The sequence below is a fragment of the Cryptomeria japonica genome, chromosome 4 (genome assembly GCF_030272615.1).
Source record: "Cryptomeria japonica chromosome 4, Sugi_1.0, whole genome shotgun sequence".
NCBI lineage: Eukaryota > Viridiplantae > Streptophyta > Pinopsida > Cupressales > Cupressaceae > Cryptomeria > Cryptomeria japonica.
Genome location: NC_081408.1, coordinates 623,670,021 through 623,694,085, shown reverse-complemented (window position 1 = coordinate 623,694,085; position 24,065 = coordinate 623,670,021). Strand labels below are relative to the sequence as shown.

General features: G+C 36.0%; 1 protein-coding gene across 1 annotated transcript in view; it reads left to right on the top strand.

Annotated features, from left to right (window-relative positions):
* LOC131875264 (disease resistance protein RPV1-like) overlaps positions 1–19,513 on the top strand; it is a 78,920-nt gene extending 59,407 nt beyond the window's left edge. The window contains exons 5-8 of the mRNA XM_059219337.1: positions 18,221–18,535; positions 19,077–19,139; positions 19,265–19,357; positions 19,472–19,513. Of these exons, the coding sequence (XP_059075320.1) occupies positions 18,221–18,535; positions 19,077–19,139; positions 19,265–19,357; positions 19,472–19,513 (513 nt within the window). The remainder of the gene's footprint in view (positions 1–18,220; positions 18,536–19,076; positions 19,140–19,264; positions 19,358–19,471) is intronic.
* Positions 19,514–24,065: the final 4,552 nt, after the last annotated feature.

Sequence of the window (24,065 nt, the reverse complement as noted above, 5' to 3'; positions counted from 1 at the left end):
CGATGGCTGATGGTAACTTAGCAAGCGAGGCAGTCCCGTCGGGTCATCGGTGTAGTGTGAAACTACTCTTCCCGATCTCCGATAGAAACACTCATCGAGCATGCTCCAAGGTAATGCTTTCTCATCGGGTCATTGGAGTAATGTGAAATAGCTCCTCTCGATACCCGATGGCACCAATCCATGCTTATGCTTTCTCATCGGGTCGTCGAGGTAACTTGAAACTACTCCCCTCGATACCTGATAACAATACTCCAAGCACTGACAACTTATCGGGTCATCGAGGTAAGTGTGAACCACTACTGCCAATACTCGATACAACCACTCCATACTCTGGCGATTTCATTGGGATAAGACTTAGCAATCTAGGTAAGTCTTGCCGATAATTTTTTTTTCAAATACTACAATTAAGCAACCATACAAATGGACTAGAGCCAGTCCTTATGTATTTAAATGACCACGGGAAGATCTCACAAGCCAAAATTTGTTAAGGGCATTTCAACCCTTAGGTTCTACTACACCACACTCCCCCAAAAACAATTAAGTCAACTGACTGCACTCGGTAGCAAGGAAATATCAATTCTCGACTTAACAAAGTCTGATTCAAGGACCCAAGTCCCTTCAGAATTAGGTTTATGCATCCATTTGACCAAATGTTCAATGTACACTTGTTGTCTTGTCTTCTTGAGAACGCGGGAATCCAACACTTTTTTAGCCTGAGGCATGGAAGAAGAAAGTAATGGTAGGTCGGCAAGTGACTGTTGAACATTTGAAACTCGCGCATCCTCCTTGGGAAGTTGTCCCTTGTAGGCAACCAAATCTACAACATTGAAAATGGGAGAAAAAGCAATATCAAATGGCAAATCAATCTTATAGGCATTAGAGCCATACTTGGCTAAAACTTTACATGGGCCTACTTGCTAGGAACCCCTTTCTCAAGTCGAGCATTGCTCAAAAGTACCATCACCAAATCTCCAACTGAAAAATTGCACATCTCTTTGTGTGGCATCAACTCTGGCTTTAAATTTTTTTGAATAATCTTGGAGAGCTCGTCTGACTTGGTCACGAACCTCCTTCATAGATTGAGAAATAGCATCTGCTTCACCACTTTTGTGTGACAAATAACCAAGATCTCGTAATTCCATAACACCTCGTGGGTGCATACCATACACTATGTCAAAAGGACTCTTCCCAGTAGACCTTTTGACACTGTCATTGTACACAAACTCTGCCTGGTGAAGAACGTGATCCCAACTCTATCCATATTCTTTTGTCAAGAACCTTAAAAGGTTTCCAAGTGTCCTATTGACCACCTATGTTTGACCATCCATTTGGGGATGATAGGCTGAACCAAAAGACAAGTTAGTTCCCAGTCTTTTCCAAAGAGTTACAAAAATGTCCAAGGAATTTGACATCTCTATCTGAAACAATACTAACCGGAAAACCATGGATTCTAATAATCTCTTTGTAAAATAAGTGTGCAATGTGACTAGCATCATGAGTAGTTTTACAAGGAACAAAATGTGTCATCTTACTGAATCTGTCAACAACAACAAAAATACTATCATAGCCAAGCTTTGTTTGGGGTAAGCCAACCACAAAATCCATACTTACACATTCCTATGGCCTTGTAGGAATAGGTAATGGCTGATAAAGACCAACATTAGTAGTTGTACCTTTAGCTTTCTAACAAACCATACACTTTTCAACATACCTGCTAATATCCCTCTGCATTTTGGGCCAATAGTAGAACCTTTGAACAAGTTCCAATATCTTATTAAGGCCAAAATGACCATTCAAACATCCATTGTGCTTTTCATGGATTAGATTTTCCCTCATCGATATGTTGGGAACACACAACTCTCCACCTTTAAACAACAAACCATTCTGCAAAGTAAAGCCAACATATTCACTATGAAAGTGATTCTGAAATTCTTGACAAACCTTGTAAATGGCTGCAAAATCTTCATCATTGGGGTACAAATCCTTGAAGTAATCAACTCCAATACTCTGAATCTACACCGCTTGCACTATTAGTAGCTTCTACTCAAAGCATCTACTACTTTATTACATTGTCCTTTCTTATGCCTAATAGAAAAAGTATATGATTACAAATACTCAATCCATTTAATATGCCTGTGACTCAACTTATCTTGTGAATTCAGAAAACTTAAAGCTTGATTATTTGTGTAAACAACAAACTCCTTAGGTAACAACTAGTGCCTCCACTTCCTAGGAGCTTGGACAAGAGCATATAGCTCGAGATCATAGGATGAATACTTCTTCTTGGCATCATTGAGCTTCTCACTAAAGAAAGCTATAGGTCTATTCTTTCCCTCTACCATCTTTTCCTCTGCCTCTTCCTCTTTTGCTTTGTTCTTGCTTCTTTTTACTCTTTTGCTCCACCTTCAGTGCCAATTGATAGCACTTATGCACGGTGTTAGGACATAACAAACTCAAGTCCTCTTGAATGTTCCATCTCAAGCCATTCAAGTATCTGGCTACCTTGATGCTCTCATCCTCTACCACCTTGGATCTCAGACACAACTTCTGAAATTCCTTAGTGTAGCTTCTCACATCCAACTCTCTTTCTATCAGGTTTTGTCTCCTCCTATGCAATTGGATCTCATAATCTTCAGGGATGTATGACTCTAACTTGCCCTTCCAAGTAGCTATGGGATTCTTGCCTTCTTTTTGCCATTCTTCTTGAATAAATTTCCACCAAGTCAAAGCTACCCCTCTCAATCTAGAATTGGCCACCTTCACCTTTTGTGCCTCACCAATTCCATCACATTCAAAGTGATTCTCCAATCCCTCTATCCATTCCAGGACTACCTCACACTCCATTTTACCACAAAAAAGTGGTACTCCTTCTAGTGTTTTTCCTCCTAAGGCTTTAATGGCTTTAAGGAAAGGTTATTCAGGTAGAATAGGGTCTCGTGTAGGAGTCCTATCCTCTTCTACAACTTCTTTTCCCTTCCCCTCATTGACCTTGATTGTCACTTTCTCATTTTTGTCTTCAACTACATCTAGTTTGCTCTCTAGTTGTAATAATATTTCTCCGAGGAGCCTATTGTCTTCTTCTTGGTCTTCTACCTTCTTTGCTAACTCTGCATTGGTCACCATTCTGAGACTATTTTCTCCTACTAATTTAGGGCCTGAAGTCAACTATTTTCTTCCCAAATCTTAACTGCTTTGATACCACTTTGATAGGGAGGGCCCTAAATTACCACCAACTGGAGTTCTTTGATGGCATAATCATATTCTCTCTTAGGGCCCATAGTCTTTCCTATGTACTCCCCTATTAATTATTTTCTTATCTCACCTTCCTCAACCTCACAAAGTAAGATTTCTCACTATATCCTTGCAGGGTTGTAGGACACACACATCCAATCTCTCTTTGCTAAACCACCCATCTTGTTTGGTTTAGTAAACTTTATCCTTTTGGTTTCACAATGTCTTGATTTCAGGCTTGTAGCCTTCTGGATCTTCTTCCATTTCTAAGTAGATTCCTTCCTATGCAAGTTATCTCATTCAAGTTACTAACACCTAGCCGAACTATTGCCAAGCTTGCCTAGGGCCAATTTGTAGGAATAGCTAATGCCATCTCCTAGACTCTTACAAATAAAAACCTACTGTACATATTTGGCTCTACTTAACAATCTCTAATGATCATGTGGACTTTCAAGTTAGAGCCATATGATTATTGCGAACAGGGATCAAAAATAGAAATGGAAAGCTTTATTTACAGATACCGAGCTTATACACGGGTTCAAACCAGAAACTCATGGAACAGAGAAAAGAAGCATTTACATTAACAACATATGTGAACTTAAAGTTTCTAACACATTATTGTTGTTCACAAATAGAAATTAGACTCTGATTGGAAACCAGAAAATGGACTTCTCTATCGCATTTCAAAAAAACAAATGTGTTCTCTAAGGCAATCGATAATCAACAATGAACGATCAACCTCTTATAGATACCTATTGGGTCTTTTTATACATTTCATCCTCTATTGTGAACTCCTTCTATTGGATGAGATATATCTTGTTACCAACTGTTTCCATTTGTAACTATTTCACAAGTTCCATCGGGTCAATGGTGTAACAACAAATCCTAACTTCCAATGGCCGACGACAACTTTCTGTGCTCCATACTTCTTATTAGGTCATTGGTGTAATATCAAAATAGGGCTTCTAATGGTCAATGACAACACACACCAGTTCGCATTTTCCATTGGGGCATCGAGAAGACTTTAAAACCTGACTCCCGATGGCTGATGGCAACTTAGCAAGCGAGGCAGTCCCGTCAAGGCATCAGTGTAGCCTGAAACTACTCTTCCCGATCTCCGATAGCAACACTCATCAAGTGTGCTCCAAGCTAATGCTTTCTCATCGGGTCATCGGGATAATGTGAAATAGCTCCTCCCAATACTCGATGGCTCCACTCCACGCTTATGCTTCCTCATCGGGTCATCAGGGTAACTTGAAACTACTCCCCCCGATACTCGATAACAATACTCTGAGCATTGATAACTTATGGGGTCATTAGGGTAAGTGTGAACCACTCCTTCCAATACCTTATACAACCACTCCATACTCTGGCGACCTCATTGGGGTAAGACTTGTCGATTGGGGTAGGTCTTGCCGATAAGAAAAATTTCAAAAACTCCAATTAAACAACCTTACAAATGGACTAGAGCCAGTCCTTATGTATTCAATTGACCACTGGAAGGTCTCACAAGACAAAATTGGTTAAGGGAATTTCAACCCTTAGGTGCTCCTGCACCACTAGGGTTTCTATGCACTATAGTTCATTTCGTATGCACTAAATTCCTACTCCTACACACTAAACCATGAAAACATAATCCAAAATTTTTAAAAATGTGACAAAAAACCTCCAAAATTGATCAAAAAAGACAAGGATTTGAGCCACTTACTAGTGGGCCATACACGATGGGTCTCTGGTATCGCCTGACATGCATAAAATGGTGAGAATGGTATGGAATCAGAATTATGGTCTGAGCTCCAAATGTCCAAATTGCATGAAGACAAGTGTAAAATGACTTTTCATAATCACTTTTTACCTTTTAAATGGGCAAACCCTAGGGTTAATAAGTGGGGCATGTTATTTTTTTCCACTTTTTCATTATTAACCTTATCAACATCTTTTTTTGGGGAGATGAATCAAATTGCGCATATTCAACATTCTGTCATCATCAACATTATCATATCAAAATCAACTAGAACGATCACAAATTTGATAAATTTTATAGATCTTTCATACATATCCTTGATTCATCTCCCGAGGGGGCATCATCAAGATCATTTATCAAATCCACATCTAGGGAATCATATCAAACATTTTGGCATACAACATCATATCGATAAAATTTTGGCAATATATCCAGCGATTTTCTTTGAATCAACATGTGCACACACGTCACTTCAAAGAGGGGCCAAATGTAGATGTATAAATCTGACAACCTTCTTAAATAAATATTTAATATTCGTTTAAACTGCATTCCATTATTAATTAAATCTTATTTCGATATTCAGTTAGATAATGATACAACCTTATTTCCTCTATCACCACGAGATAATTATTACAATCACAAAAAAAAAGGAAAATAGTCTACATTATATCATGTTTCCTTTGATTCAAATATACATTAAAATTTTAAATATATAAAGCTATGAGGTGGTAAGAATCTCCACCCAAATGGTTTGCTCTGATGCCTTTGCAATGGTGTGACATTCACATGTTGGGAAATTGTTATTTTCTTTATGTGAAAACCCTATTTGGCAGACATGAACCCAAATTATACTTATAAATGGCACAATCATTAAACCGAAATTGGATGACGAAGATATTTCCAATATTTGGCTTGGAAATAGCCACAGGAAAGAGAGAGTAGTAATAAAAAATAAGAGTAAAGCCTGATGCCCGTGTTGTTCCATCTAAGTCTCGAGTTGAGCATGATGAAAACGAGAAGTGACCTAAATTACCTTTAAGAAGTGTTCTACCCTGCTCATCTCAAAACATTAACTCTTCCCTCTTGTGATTAGTTGGGAATTGACATTTGATAGGAAGATTATGTTGAACACACAGCTACTTCCACTTGATTTTCACTTTTCCAAAAATTACTGGAGTACATAACAAATTCATTTATTTCTATAACTAAAAGAAATATAAATTAACAACCAATATAATAAATAAATCGAACTCTTTCAAATTTTCAATTTGTAGAAATTTATTCCAAGACATGAAAAACTCATCTACAAGGAGATGATATAAAAAATAATAATGCATACCAATGTCCAACAACATATCCACTCTACTCCTCATCTAAACACTGAACAAAGAATGTATTTGATGTAATCAATTTGGTACTTTTTTCCGTCTAATTTTAAAACCAATGTAATAAAAAAAATTCAACTCTCTCAAATTTTCAATTTGTAGAAATTTACTACAAAAGCACAGAAAACTTATAAAACTCATATACAAGGAGATGATATAAAAAATGAATAATGCACAGAAAACTTATAAAACTCATTTACAAGGAGATGATATAAAAAATTAATAATGCACAGAAAACTTATAAAACTCATTTACAAGAAGATGATATAAAAAATGAATAATGCATACCAATATCCAACAACAATTGCACTCTACTCTTCATCTGAACACTCAACAAAGAATGAATAAAATCAATATGCACTTGTTTCGGTTCTGCTTCTCAAATTTGACTAGAATGTCTTTTCCTCCTCCCCCTGAAATCACCTAACGGTCACGTCAAACAAGAACGTTTGGTCGGCGTAGAAGCAAAGTTCAATAAAACAGGAGGAAGCTTCGTTATAGGTTGACTAGGTATATGTTAAGATAGGAATCCACATAAGGGGGAATTCCCTCAAATTACTTGTCTAACACGTTTGTGATAGTGCTAAATTTTATGACATATGAGTTTGAACTTCATGAGAAGAAACGTCAGCTTTGTTCCATGGTGGCTCATTGTAGTTATCGATCCTTGTTATAACATACATTGGAACATCTAGCGATTTGGATATAGGGGTGTAAACGATTTCAACAACTTCACCAAGAGCTCCATTTACCAATCCTGCTTGTGTCCATATATTGCTTGTGAGCATGATGTGTTGCCCTTTACAAAGCACAAGGGCTTCATTGGTTAGGCAGTATTATATCATGTGCATTCATTCATATTGGGGGGTTTAATATCCTAAAAATGATGGTACAATATATTGTCTATCGGTGAAAATAGAGGGTTTTTTAATTCGGGCTATGAAAAAATGCAATATTTGGCGAAAATAGGGGGATTTTAATTCAGCCTATGTATTGGGAGGGGGTGACAAAAAAGGAGTTTAGGACAATATTTTTTGAAAATAGGGTGATTCTTTAGTATGCCATGAACACACGTGCTATAATCCAGGTTCACTAAGTGAAGCCCCCATGTTACAAAGAAAAACCTATATTTCAAGTTGTTCATCGTTAGCTATGTATTATCTACACCGGTCCTAGTGCTTATCACAATACTAATTTTAATCAGATGGTTCAATTTTTTTAACATTCTTCTCTCGTGCAACCTAACTAAATCTCTTATAGAAAATAGGTGCATTGAATTGTCAAATTGTTCTTTTTCACTTGATGTAAGATGCTTCTTTGTCCATGTCATTAAAAATTGTCAATCTTCTCATGTCGCTTATGCATCTTGTATGTCTTGCAACATTTGACAATATTGACTTTGTTCTAGATTCTCACCTTGTTGTCAAAATTTTGTTTGTAATGAGACAACGGTTATAAATTTGTCCCACAATATTTTTACATTTGACTATGATGTGTAAATAGGCCTATCCCTCATAGGTGGGAGTTGTGTGAGGTCACCAATTAGCAATTGCAGACTCTCCACAAAAGAAGAGATGTTGTCCATGTGGGAAGGCCTCATCTAGTCTTGTGTCTATTTTTAGTAGTAACTTTGGCCCTATGAAGCTCATCTCATCAATCAGTATGTATCTTATGTGTTTCATCTCTTCTTGAAATGTTGTTAATGCTTATCCCTATAGTGGGTGCATTTATTTGATAGAAATCCAAAGTGTTGAATGTTTGGTTGATGCATGCATGTTAAGTGCAACAACCTCTTTAGGAGCTAATGTTAGTAGCTGGCCTTTTTGTTGTGGGCTCTTACTTGCAAGTTTTTTTTTTATGTTAGCAATAAAGTAGGATTTCCCTATACTTGCTATTCCTTAAATGATCATGTGCAATAGTTTATCTAATGGATGTTTGTTGTGGTCGGTAATAATTGTGACCGCTAGTCTTCGCTTTGGTGCTAGTGTATAGTCTAGGACATCAAAGTTGCCTACAATGGTCTCTTCTTGGATGCGTGCCTTCTTCATTTGTATGAATTGTGTGACAATTTTACGAAGTTCTTAGGGTATCATAAGTTGATCACATTTGTTGTTGTTATCAAACTCTCGCTTTCCAAGCATGTTGTGTTCATTTAGGCTAACATTGCTTGATGTCCACCCATTTGTGAAAATAATTTCCATTCATTTAGCTCTGTTGTGTCCCTTGTGTTCATCTTAGTCTCGCTATCTTCTTATTCTTTAATTATTGCTTCCATTTCTATGGTAAGACTAGCATGCCAAACATCATATTAGGTTGCACACATTTGCTTCCAATTTGCATTTAGCGTACCCTTAGTAAGTCTTATGTCAATTTATTTGCTTGAAAAATGTTTGTACAATAGTAAGTTCTCACTCTAGCATAATGTTTCAAAGTGATCTGAGTCCCCCTTTGAGATGTTGTAGAACTTTGGAAAAACATGGGCAATTGCTTTTACCTCTCTCTCTTTCCATTTTCATCCTTTGTAATTTGTAAAATAAGAGTATGATCCTGCAGATTCGAGTAGTGGTATTGTTTTGAATTCTAGATGTTGATTGATTTAGGAATGTAAGTAGCTAGATTGTAGTTGGCTTTCACTTGTTCTTCTTGTTATTCAATGGAACACATTTTGTCCAACATTGAAAGATGTGAAAGGTTGATTACAAACAATGAGTGGAAATTTTTGAAGCATATGACATGTTTCTTTGTCTCCTATATCACACTCTGCAATAACCTCTGTTATGAATTTATAATATGCTATGAGTGTCATATAGCATGTCCCGAGGTGTATGTATGTATGTATGTATGCATGTATGTATGTGTATGTATACATCCTAAGGAGTATAATTATTTTATATCACCCCTTAGGACCACTTAAGGCCCCATGCGACACATATGCACCCCTTAGGACCTACTAGGACCACATAAGATGAATTGGTGTCACAAGGGGTCTTATGTGGTCCTAATGGGTCACACATGTGTTAGAACACATGTGTGACCCCTTAGGACCATTAAAGGCCCCTTGCGACACATGTGCACCCCTTAGGACCACAAAAGACCAAATGGTATCACAAGGGGTGTTATGTGGTCCTCAAGGGTCACCCATGTGATAGAACACATGCGTGACCCCTTAGGACCACTTAAGGCCCCTTGCAACACATATGCACCCCTTAGAACCTATTAGGACCACCAAAGACCAAATGGTGTCGCAAGGGGTCATATGTGGTCCTAAGGGGTCACACATGTGTGACCCTTTAGGACCATTTCAGGCCCCTTGTGACACATGTGCACCCCTTAGGACCTATTAGGACCACAAAAGACCAAATGGTGTTGCAAGGGGTCATATGTGGTCCTAAGGGGTCATGCATGTGTTAGAACACATGCGTGACCCCTTAGGACCACTTAAGGCCCCTTGCAACACATGTGCACCCCTTAGGACCTATTAGGACCATAAAAGACCAAATGGTGTCGCAAGGGGTCTTATGTGGTCCTAAGGGGTCACGCATGTGTTAGAACACATGTGTGACCCCTTAGGATCACTTAAGGCCCCTTGTGACACATGTGCACCCCTTAGGACCTATTAGGACCACAGAAGACCAAATGTTGTCGCAAGGGGTCTTATGTGGTCCTAAGGGGTCACACATGTGTTAGAACACATGTGTTACCCCTTAGGACCACATAAGGCCCCTTGTGACACATGTGCACCCCTTAGGACCTATTAGAACCACATAAGACCAAATGGTGTCACAAGGGTCTTATGTGGTCCTAAGGGGTCACGCATGTGTTCTAACACATGCGTGACCCCTTAGGACCACTTAAGGACCATTGCGACACATGTGCACCCCTTAGGACCTATTAGGACCACAAAGACAAAATGTTGTCGCAAGGGTTCTTATGTGATCCTAAGGGGTCAAACATGTGTTAGAACACATGCGTGACCCCTTAGGACCACTTAAGGCCCCTAGCAACACCTGTGCACCCATTATGGCCTATTAGGACCACAAAAGACCAATTGTTATTGCAAGGGGTCTTATATGGTCCTAAGGGGTGACGCATGTGTGAGAACACATGCATGACCCCTTAGGACCACTTAAGGCCCTTGGCGACACATCTGCACCCCTTGGGACCTATTAGGACCATAAAAGACCAAATGTTATGTTGTTGCAAGGGGTCTTATGTGGTCCTAAGAGGTCACACATGTGTGACCCCTTAGGACCACTTAAGGCCCCTGGTGACATATGTGCACCCCTTAGGACCTATTAGATCCACACAAGACCAAATGTTGTCGCAAGGGGTCTTATATGGTCCTAAGGGGTCACGAACACATGCGTGACCCCTTAGGACCACTGAAGGCCCTTGGCGACACATGTGCACCCCTTAGGACCTATTAGGACCACACAAGACCAAATGGTGTCGCAAGGGGTCATATGTGGTCCTAAGGGGTCACGCATGTGTTAGAACACATGTGTGACCCCTTAGGACCACTTAAGTCCCCTTGCGACACATGTGCACCCCTTAGGACCTATTAGCACCACATAAGACCAAATGGTGTCACAAGGGGTCTTATGTGGTCCTAAGGGGTCATGCATGTGTTCTACACATGCGTGACCCCTTAGGGCCACTTAAGGCCCCTTGCTACACATGTGCACCCCTTAGGACCTATGAGGACAACAAAAGACCAAATGGTGTCACAAGGGGACTTATGTGATCCTAAGGGGTCACACCTTAGAACAAGTTAAGGCCCCTTGTGACACAGTGAATTATAATTTATATCTGTGTAGAAGAAGAAGATACAAGATGAGGAGTCATGTGCAAGTGAATTTCATAAAAGAAAGAAAGCTGGCATTATCTTAAATGACATGGAAACAAGCTCATCAGCTTCCTAGAAGAGAGCAATTGGAGAAAAGCAGAGGAAAGTGTTAAAGGGTGATAAATACATAGAGAGCATGCAATACAAACAAACAATGTCTGGAGTGTGATGTGGTCTCTAATTTATGTCTAGAGGGACTAATTGGTTTTGGAGTTCTGGGGAAACCTATTGGGCCACGCTTGGAGGAAATCAATGTGTTCACACAAGAGCCACCTTTTTTCTATTATGAGAATGATGCTTTTGCACTGAAGGATATTTGGAAGACAATATCCAAAAATTTCTATGGTGTGGAACTAGAGTTGGTGGACTCGAAGCACCCTTTTCAGTGTCTTAGAAGACCAAGAGGCTATGTACACAATCTCCCAATAGAAGGGCAATTTTGAAAGCATCATTCTCTGGTCTTCTAGAAGTTGAAAAGTACTTGGAGTCCACCAACTCTAGTTCCACACCATAGAAATATTTGGATATTGTCTTCCAAATATCCTTTATTGCAAAAGAATGATTCTCATAATAGAAAAAATGTGGCCCTTGCATGGACGATAGGTTCCACACGGTGAATGATAGGGTTTCCACAGTTGATGTGAAAACCATGTTTCCTCATTATGAGGCCTTTGGTAGGGTGAAAGGCTATATGCCTACCAGGTGCATGGATGCATTATTAGCACCATTTATCTATCCTAGATGGTTAGCCACTCATCATAGGTGGCCCCAAAATGATGAGTTGCCCCTTCATTTCTGCAAAAAATTGTTTGCAGAGTTTCATTTGTTGGATGATGTTGATTACACCAATTTGTCGAAACATGATGGGAAAGGGAAGGGCAGATTTTCAGAAAAGTTTAGATGACCTAGTGCACCCCCACCTATTAATAAATAGGCATTGATTGGTCCAAACATTGTGGTTCTTCCCAAGAGTGTGGACCTAGCACATGTTGCAGATAGTGTACCAGATGACACTCAATAGTCCATATTTTCCAGTATTGCTACTATACCCACACAGGTGGATGAGATGACATCAGATCGGGTGGGTAGATATTTGTTGCACTCTCATACTAGCATTCATGATGCATCAATGAGTGATGATCCATATGTTCGAGTAGACATACCATCCTCGATGGATGCTGCACGTGTTGGCATTCTACACTGTTATGAGAATAGTTGATGTTGTCATTGATGGAAACCAACTGGCAACCCAACGGCAATAGGTTTCTACATGCACCAAAATCACAAAATATACCTACAGACACCAACACTGGCAGGCGTTTACACCAGCATTTAGATTACATAAGAAACAAAGCATACCAACACTCCAACCAACATGGGATAAAGTTTTGTTTATATGAATTGTTTATTGTAATATAATTATCTTTTGTAAGCCGACATGGTAAATTGTAAAAGACTCATATATGTATGAGAGCTTATAGATCATTTTGTAATGAATGAGGAATAGAGATGTATGGTAGAAGATATTTGCTTAGTAGCAGCGAAGGTTTTTGGTTATGGTATCTATCTGAGCTTAAACCGGTACTGAACCTAGCGTTAGAGATGCTATTTTGAGCAATACATTGTATTGGATTTAATAATCCATTTTGTAGTCAGTGAGAGTCTTCTTTGAGCAATGAGCTCTAGGCTATTGGTCTCCCTACATGTGCAGGCCCCTATTGTAAGTAGTATGTATTCATTGGCCAGTGAGTAAATATTGTGGGTCACAAATCCCACCGAGGTTTTTCCCACATCGGGTTTCCTCGTTAAAATATTTTGTGTTTCTATGTTGTCTCTATTATTTCTATTTACTACATTAATTCTTGTTTATCGGTATACTATTTTGGGTGGCAAACTTATTAATAACTTTATATATTCCAACCACCAGTTAGACAATGATTCACCCCCCCCCCCCCAACCCCCTCTCAGTGTTTGTGGGACTATCATTGAATCTAACAATTGGTATCAGAGCTTGGTCTTCTATTTGCAAAAGCCTAACAGCTTGAGGAAGATTTTGAAACCGGTACAGATGGATAACTTAAGAAAAGAGTTGGAAGGAGCTCTTAAAGATTTTGATGCAGAAAAGTTGAAGAATATCAAACTTGAAGATGATCTAAGGACTGCTAAGGAATTCATTAAAGAACTTCAAGAAAATCTGGTTATAGCTCACAAAATAAGAGAAAAGAACTTCATGAGAAGATGCAGAATGATGATGATGAAAAAGAAACTGTTAGAGACATTGCAAATAAGTTAAGGCAAGAGAATACTAATATGAAGAATGAAATGCAAGATATGACTATGAGGTTATGTAAGGATATTGAAGATAGGAAGAAGAATGAAGAAGACTTGACTATGAGACTTAATGATGCAGGAAATGAAAATTTGAGACTTGGTCATGAAAATTATATGTTAAAGATAGATCTGATTCACATGCAACATGATAAGGAGGAACTTACAAGACAAGTTGGAATTATGGAAAATGAGTTGGTTACTACAAATGAACACAAAGACAAATTCAAGAAAAGTTCAGAAAGGCTTGATGACATGCTAAAAAGACAAAAGCCTGATGGAGATACAAATGGACTTGGATTTGAACATGGAGAAAGTTTCGGTATTGCAAATAATCAAGATCAGAACAAATTGGTAAGACAACCTAATACTTATAAATTTAATGGGAAATATCTCAATTGCAACAAATATGGTCATAGAGCAAATCAGTGTAGATTTAGAAATAATCAGAATACAAACTTACCCACTGGTCAAAGTTCCAAATGCAACAAAGTTGGTCATAATTCAAAAAATTGTAGAATGAATGTGAAATGCTATGTTTGTGGTAGATTTGGACATTTATCTAATCAATGCAGATCACAAACTGGTCAAGGATATGGAAAGGCTATTTAGAGGAATAATGTAACTTGTTATGCATGTAACAAGATTGGACATAGTGCAAAATTTTGTAGAAGCAAGACTATACTGGCAAACAAGAAAGGATCTAGTTTGAAGGGAAAAGAAAAGATAGATGAAGTAAAGCAAGAATTTTGAAAACAATGGATTAAGAAGAGTGATCAGCAAGTTGATGAATCTATCTCTGCACTGGTAGAACAGAGTAACCCTCCACCGGTAGGAGATTCTTCATTTAATTGAGGAATAATCCTTAGGGGGTATTACAACAAGTTGAAAATCATGCATTCTACCCTCAGTTGATGGTGAGAAGATACGTTTCTTCTTTACCTGCAAGTGTATTAAGTTTTCACTTAACTGGCGAGCATTTAATGTGGTTGTTGAAGGATGTTTCACTATATAACATCGAAGATCCCTCATTTTCAACTCACCGAGCATTCAAACATCAGAGAGCGCAAAACTGAGCAAGGGCATTCTAAGGCAGAGCTACGAAGTGATTTTCAGGCATTAAGAGAATTTCGGGTAAGAGGTATTTATCATAATGGCAACCTCATCTTTTGTTCCTGATTTTATTGCAAAACCTATCATTGTTGAAAACGTCAAACACCCTAGACCCGTGTTTAAAATTATCCCCAAGATTGCAAAGCAGGATGATTCTGTCAGATCTTTTTCAAAAATTCTGAAGGGTGTAGCATTTGCAGAAGACCCTAGAATCTACATACATTGCAACATAGAAAACCTAGGGACTGAGGATTTAAAGAAAATATTTAATGAGGTTATTACCGATAGAAATGGTGTGATTAAACCTGAACATAAGATTGTGGAAGACTTTGGTTTTGTAGAGATTCTGAACATTCCTGAATTTTCAAAGGAAGTTATAAGACTTGTATTAAGCAGAGTCCAAGGAGATTTCATATGGTTAGATTCAGTTTACAAAATAACCAAGGAAGCCATTAAGGCAGTTACTAGTTTACCTTCAACCAATAGTAGGCCTGATAAAACCAAGAAAATACCTAACAAGGGAGTTATGGAGTTAACTGGAGTCACATCTGATAACAAATCACTTAGAGTGAATGATGTTAAGGATATAAATGTGAAATATGTGAGTATGGTACTAGGATATAAAGCAACACATGCAAATAGACTGAATTCTATTTCTAGCCTTTGTAGTCAGAGTGCATATAAGATGGTGAACATTAATGCTAAGATTGATGTGTGTGAATGGCTTAAAGATGAACTGATTGATAAAGTAAAGAAGATTAAGGTAGACAAGAAAGGTACTTTTTATTTTGGAAACCTACTAGTATGCCTGATGCTATACTTTACCAAAGAGATACCCAGCATAGGTCACAAAGATTTTGGTTACGACATTTCGGTAGGAAAACAGATATAGGAAGCTTTCACCGGTATCAGAACTAACTATGATAAGAACATTACAGACTACTTCAAAATATTTCAAACTAAGATGAGAGCAAGAGGAAAGAAACAGACCGAAAGTGGAGAAGACATTCAAGGTATATCAGAAAGACAAGGGAAAAGGTAAAATAGGTGGTGTACCTTCTATAAAAATAATAGATAACATCCCTCCATCGGCTCAAGACACCCCTCCTTTAACCTCAACATCACCGGTTCATACAGCTAATCCACTAGATATAGCTACTGAAGGTATAACTCATGATGATACTAACCCGAAGTCTGAGATAATTTTTACAATGAATGTGGATACACAGAATATAAACATTATTATGGAAAAAGAGACTGCAAAGGTTAAGGTAGATAGTGTTGAGGACAACAAGATTTCAGAGGAACCGACATAGACTGTTGAATCTTAAGAAACTGAGATACCGGTTCAAGTAGAGCAACCAGAGACTGAGAAACCAATAGAGGACAAGACAATTAGGACAGGGCCACCAGAATCTGAGAAACCAACAATGGTATAGACAAAGAAACAATCTGAGGCAGAGGTTCATGTTGAGTCTGAGAAATCGGCAGTTGCAAAGGAGCTTAATCAAACTAATAAACCATTAAAGGTAGAGGTACAGACATAGACAGATCCACCAAAAGAAAATATAAGTAAAGTGGATGCATCTGATGGAAATAAAGAGGATGTAGTGAAGGTAACTAGTCAAACATCTGTTGAGAAGAAACCTACAGCAGAACCGAGCACATCTACATGTGTATTCAGACCCACTAACATCACAAAGTTTCTATTGGATTCCATTAAAAGGATAACGGATTGCAATGCCTTGGCATTTAAGGCAATTGATAACACCTTACCTATTTTGAAGATGATTGCCCCTAATTGTAAGATAGATCACATTAATGATTCTTTAGCTAAATTGGACACATTGTCCAAATTCATTGCTGATAATGTAATAACCATAGATAAGGTGAATGAGGATACCATTAAGGAGAGATTGGACAAAGAGAAAAGCACATTCTTTGAGAACACTATAAAGAAATGTACCGATCACTTGGATACACTTTTACCGGTACTTAATTCTACAATTTTGGAGTATAAGGAGTTATATAGAGAAGCATGTAAACCTCACTATTTGACTGAGGACATTGATGAGGAGATACAAAAGAAACAAAAGGAAATTGATGACATTGAGGATAATATAATAGGGTCATTTAGACTTATATCAGTTTTTGAGCAGGAAATGACAGTTTTTGAGAAGTTGGAGAAACTTGAGAAAGAGAAGGCAAGGATAAGGTCCAATGTTTGGGAACTCAAAAGTAAACTTGGTTCAAAATTGGACAATCTTATTACTCGGAGAGTCAAATTATCTAAGGCAACAGTTCAAGGAGAGCGATCACCAGAGCAGAAAATGCACTATCTCACTGGTATGATCCAGCAGACTGAGGCAACTCTAAATGATAGCAACAAGTTTATGCAGAGTTTGAATCTAGTTTTGGCAGACATCTTTCAGATAGTAACCAAACGATTACAAACCTTGAGGTAGCATTTTTGTACTCTTTTGATTATTTATGACATCCTTTGTCATTGATGTCAAAGGGGGAGTAGTGGAGAGAAAAATGCATGTACAGAGGAGATCACTTGCTCAGGGGGAGCACATCTTTTTGGACTTCAATTTTGGGAGAACAGTTTTGGATTTTTCTCATGAGTGTTGCCATCAATGCCAAAGGGGGGGATTGTTGGCATTCTACACTCTTATGAGAATAGTTGATGTTGTTATTGATGGCAACCAACTGGCAACCCACCGGCAATAGGTTTCTACATGCACCGACATCACAAAATACACTGGTAGACACCGGCACAAGCAAGAGCTTACATCGGCACTCAAATTACATCGATAACAAAGCGTACTGACACTCCAACCAACATGGGATAAAGGTTTGTTTATATGAATTATTTATTATAATATAATTATCTTTTGTAAGCCGACATGGTATATTGTAAAAGACTCATATATGTATGAGATCTTATAGATAATTTTGTAATGAATGAGGAATAGAAATGTATGGTAGAAGATAGTTGTTTAGTAGCATCGAAGGTTTTTGGTTATGGTATCTATCTGAGCTTAAACCGGTATCGAACCTGGCATTAGAGATGTTGTTTTGAGCAGTACATTGTATTGGATTTAATAATTCATTTTGTAGTCAGTGAGACTCTTCTTTGAGCAGTGAGCTCTAGGATGTTGGCCTCCTTGCATGTGTAGGCCCCTATTGTAAGTAGTATTTATTCACTGGCCAGCGAGTAAATATTGTGGGTCACAAATCCACCAAGGTTTTTCTCACACCGGGTTTCCTCATTAAAATATCTTGTGTTATGGTGTGTTTCTATGCTATCTCTATTATTTTTGTTTACTACATTAATTCTTATTTATTGGTATACTATTTTGGGTGGCAAAATTATTAATAATTTTAAATATTCCAACCACCGGTTAGACACTGATTCCCCACCCCCTCTAAGTATCTGTGGGACTATCATTGAATCTAACAACACACATGCATGACATAGATCCTTTATGAGAGATGAATGCATGCTTATCCAGTGATCTCTTGGATGCATATCAGGTCATTGCTATGGAGCATGGGATCCCACTATAGGATGCCCCATCATTTGTTAGGCATGCACTTGGTAGACTGGGTGCATCTATTTGTGGTTATGAGCATACAAATTCTCAACCTACTACTGTTGCACATCCTACTACCCCACCCCACCATACAACAGTTGGTCAGGATACACCTCCTCCTCCTATTTATACATTAGTTGATCGACCCATAGTACCTAGTATTGGATTTTTGGGGATGTTGACTACCATGCTTATGGAACCAGACAGTGAGGGGGATCATGTTGCAGTGGGCTCCTTGCATGATTTTGACATCAACAGGATCAGACCAGCCTTACATGCTGCAGGAGAGGTATGAATTATATAATAAATAATTTACTAATTTTAATTTAAATATTTTATATAGCTACTTGATTGTACACATGAACTACATGGATTAAATTAATTATATATATTGGATTGTATTTTTTGAACTATATAGGGTATCACGTTAGGGTCGATGTATGGAGATTTGGATGATGCCACTGACCCAATTGTTCATTAGGAGACACAAGTATATATAAAGTTTAAATTGTTTTTTTTTTTTGTTTTTAAGTTCTATTTAAATGGATATCTAGGTGTTGATTACATAATTTCAAGCTATTTAAATTATATATATATATATCGAACAAAATGTGTGCATTGTCTAGGATGAGCGAACATTGTGCAAGATAAGCCATTCATCTTGCAAATGTTATAGAGTACAACATGCGCGTGATGGAGGTGTTAGAGACCCCGAGGTATGTTTATCTACAACCACGTGTACATGTACATGTTCAAGTAGATTAGATTTAAATAATAATGAATGTTTAAATAATGTACATGTTCAAGTTCATGTGTAATTTATATTACAGGCACAGGGGATGATGTTTGAGGATTTGCACATTGCCACCAACCTTGTTCATCATGAGACACAGGTACATACATTATAACTTTAAATTAATTGAATCTTAAATATTTAAGTTCTATTTTTAAAGGGTTAGTTTGCAAGTTATAAATATATGTGTACACATGTATATCTAACAAAATTTCAACATTACAGGATGCACCACTATCATGTAGGTTGAGCTTCTCATCACATAGACGTCCTAGAATCCTGCATGCACATGGTGGTGATGTTAGAGACTCTTCAAAGGTATATTTGTCTATGTACAAATGCTCATAATCTATGTTACTTCAAAATTTTTACTCTAGTACATTCAAATTAAATGTTTAATGTATGATTTTATGTGTGCATACTCTATTGCAGGTGCATGGATCGGGACATGTTTCAGGACAAGGCCTCGAGTGACCTATTCTCTCTCTCTCTATATATGTGTGTGTGTGTGTGTGTCTGTGCATGTGTACACATTTTATAGATATTTCATATATTTGTATATGTGTACTAGACATTTCATACATGTGTATTATACACATTTCATATGCGTATGTGTACTAGATATTTATTTTCCATATTTCATGTGTGTGTGTGTGTATGTGTTAGATAGATCTACATTTCATAGACATATATGTGTATGTGTTAGATAGATCTACATTTCATAGTACTTTGCACGTTTATATATAGATAGATTACAATTTTGAAAGTTAAGTGTTTAAATGATAGAATCTCTAAGTAATTTGAATTTAGTTAAGTGTTCTAGTTAATTGTACATGTGTATGTGAAATTTCAGTGTTTATGTCTATTTTAGTTGTTCGGTGTTAAACAATTTTAATTGTTAAAATTTAATTTAGTTGTTCATTTTAGTTAAGTGTTTATGTCTATTTTAGTTGTTCGGTGTTAAACAAATTTAATTGTTAAAATTTAATTTAGTTGTTCATTTTAGTTAAGTGTTTATGTACATGTTTAATGAACTTACTTCAAAAATTTAATGAACTTATATCCATGACGCAAATATCCCCTTAAATCCCCTTAAGACCACTTAAAACACCTTAGGACAACATAATTAGATGAATCCAAAAACATAATTAGTTGAATCCAAAAAAATAATTAAATGAAATAATATATGTGTAAATATAAATGAAATGAATGTACATAGATGAATAAAACGAATCCATGCATGTGTAAAAATATAAAAGAATCAATGACTCAAATATCCCCTTAAATCCCCTTAAGGCCACTTAAAACACCTTAGGACAACATAATTAGATGAATCCAAACACATTAATTAAATGAAATAATATATATGTAAATATAAATGAAATGAATGTACATAGATGAATAAAACGAATCCATGCATGTGTAAAAATATAAAAGAGTCAATGATGCAAATATCCCCTTAAATCCCCTTAAGACCACTTAAAACACCTTAGGACAACATAATTAGATGAATACAAACAACATAATTAAATGAAACAATATATGTGTAAATATAAATGAAATTAATGTACATAAATGAATAAAATGAATCTATGCATGTGTAAAAATATAAAAGAATCAATGATGCAAATATCCCCTTAAATCCCCTTAAGACCACTTAAAACACCTTAGGACAACATAATTAGATGAATACAAACAAAATAATTAAATAAAACAATATATGTGTAAATATAAATGAAATGAATGTACATAGATGAATAAAATGAATCGATGCATGTGTAAAAATATAAAAGAATCAATGACGCAAATATCCCCTTAAATGCCCTTAAGACCACTTAAAACACCTTAAGACAACATAATTAGTTGCTCATTTTAGTGAAACTATATATACATGCATAACTATATATACAACATAATTAAATAAAACTATACAAGTGTAAATCAAAATTAAATGAATACATAGATGAATAAAACATGTAAAATCAACGTATAAAACGTAAAATAAATGCATCAACAAAACTAAATTTCCACAAGTTATCCAAATTACTACACATGTCTAGAAATATCTAAATATATATATGAGGTTATCAAAATAAGACCTATCTAATATAAATTACTTGTTCAAATATGACAAGTGAACTTAAAGCTCATGGTACATATAATCTAGATCCTCCCTATCTTTTATAATTTTTAAATAAAATTCATGATCTTCAATAGGCAAAATCCACTTCTGGTTGCCACATCCTCTTTTTGGCAATGTCTCCAACTGCAGTCTTCTCACTATTACTAAGTGACTGTAGTGTAGAACGTTTTGGCTAGGCATATAATCAATGAATGTTACACCATTTGTATCTATCTTTATTTGTTGATAATAGGTGCCTTCAATAACCAGTGGGATATTGTTGTCCATCATCATCACTGACTGATTCCAATAACTTGCATATTGGTTGTGTGCATCTCAGTAGATAATAATCTACACTTTTAGTATTGTCAGGATTAGCAATCACTACAAAAATCACTTGTTAAAATAGACCGTGCATGTATATATATTACAAGAAATATTAGTTCATTACACATTTTTAAATTAATTTTGAACAAAATTAAGTTAATGAAGAGTTTAAAAATTTGTACATGTACATATATGTAATTTACAAAATATGCATCCACGCACCTATAACAACTAAATCAGAAACATGTTCATAATCAGCTGAATATAGAGGATTATGAATATCAATAATGTCACTATCTTTGTAAGAAGGCATTGTGTAAAATTCTTTCATATCCCATTGCAAAACATATCCATTAGCAATATTTTGACAATGAGTATCTCTATTGTTCACAATGCAATCAACACAAAAGCATGATTTTCCTCTTACAAGAATAACATGAGGCTTGCTAAATCCCATAGTCATGACTTGATGAAAACTTCTAATACCATTAATTGATTGACAATTATAAGGATTTGATCGATCAATATCTGATAATACAAAAAATATTTAGTCAATTTTAGTTCATTTCTCACACACACACACACACACACACACACACACACACACACACACACACACACACACACACACACACATACACACATATTTTAAAAATAATTCAAGAACTCCAAGAATATTTAAGAATATATATATATATATATATATATATATATATATATATATATATATATATATATATATATATATATATATATATATATATATATATATATATATATATATATATATATATACCTTTAACTTCCCAAAAATAATGCTTGTTGTAAGTTGTATCACGACCAACAAAATGATTTTTGCACCATTCAATAATATCATTAGAATTATGTATGGTGTTACCTTTACAGAAGCTCTTTATTTAGAAAATTGGACAACCCACACACACACACACACACACACATATTTATATATATTTAAATTAATCTATGAAGATAATTTACTTGCAAGTTCATGTTGGCGAAGTGCACACTTCACACATGCTCCTGCTCCATCATGCTCTCCTCTTCCATGTCCACTCTCAAAGAAGTTCCACAAAAAAATTATGCTATGTTGAGCATGTTGTAGGGATAACCAGTTAAATGCTTTTGTAGACTTAAATTGCCCTGAAATGAATAACATATATATTATATATATTTAAACTTTTGACCTGTTATATACAATCAAATCATATATATAATAATAAAAACAACTTAAATAATCAATTTCAAATCTAATGTACTTACTGACACATCCATCAGACTAAATCCAATGTTGTGTACATTCTATCCCACGGTCTTTAATATCTTCAAAAAACATTCCAAAACAATGTGCTACATAGCTCCTATCATGACACATATCATCACTGACATAGAAATGGACCTCCTTGATGATAATGCGTTCATTTTCAGTACTCTCTATACCATCCACATAAAATTGTGCATGTTTATTAAAAACTTGTACACATATTGCAACTTGATCAAAATGATAATATTGACTTTGAATTTTTGTGTGAGGACTAAATGTATAATTCTTAGAGAAATCTACAATTGAAAGAATACAACCTTGTGGAAAACAATTCTTTGAATCATAAAATTGTTTAGCCTGCCATCTTGCACCATGACAATGTTGGATATGTGGATATATCATATTACGAAATCTATCTATAAACTGAATGTAGGGTAATTCACTCTCTTTCAACATATTTTTTTGCATTCAGTTCCTGACATACTTTGGTATGTCTCATATTCAAATATCTTTCATATAACTAGTGCATGAATATCAATATTCTCAGTTTGCAACACAAACTTACTCAAAAATCCACAATCATTGCATTCACCTTTTATACATTGTATTTTGAACTCATCTGAATCTTCTAATTTATCACATCAAATAGACTTCACAAATTATGTTGTACTTGTAGGAATGACTAGATTTGGATTAATTGTTGCCATTAACTTCTTATATGATTGCAAGTGTAGATGAAATTCAACATGATTTTGACAACAACAAGTTTCACGTACCTTATTTATGCATACAAAGCAAGGATGAAATCTCAAACATCCTTTGGCAAATCTTTACATCTGAAAATTATTGCTTGAATGCTTCAAGCAATTCACTTTGTGTTGTATCTAAGAAATGTTTTGGATGTGTAATATTTTTACCATCTTCATATATCATCTATATAGTATCCCTTCTATTGGAAGAAACACAAAATTGGTTGGTCCAATAATCATTGACCTATCTTTTTACATCTTTAGAAATTTTGTCTTTTCTAGGAACCCTATAGATATTTATCCAATTCTTTTTTATTTTTTCATCCAACATATTTCTCTCCCTAATGTATCTTTGAACAGTTCTTCTAGATACATGCATTAATTGAGAAATTGCATTAACTTGTTTTCTACGAGTCAATTCCTTACTAGTAACCATAGTCATCAATGCTCTATGTGTAACACTTAAATCAGCACCTCGACTTGTGTTCTCAATACAATTCAATGCTTCTTGTAAATTTTCAATTATAGTTTCTTTTACTAATGTAT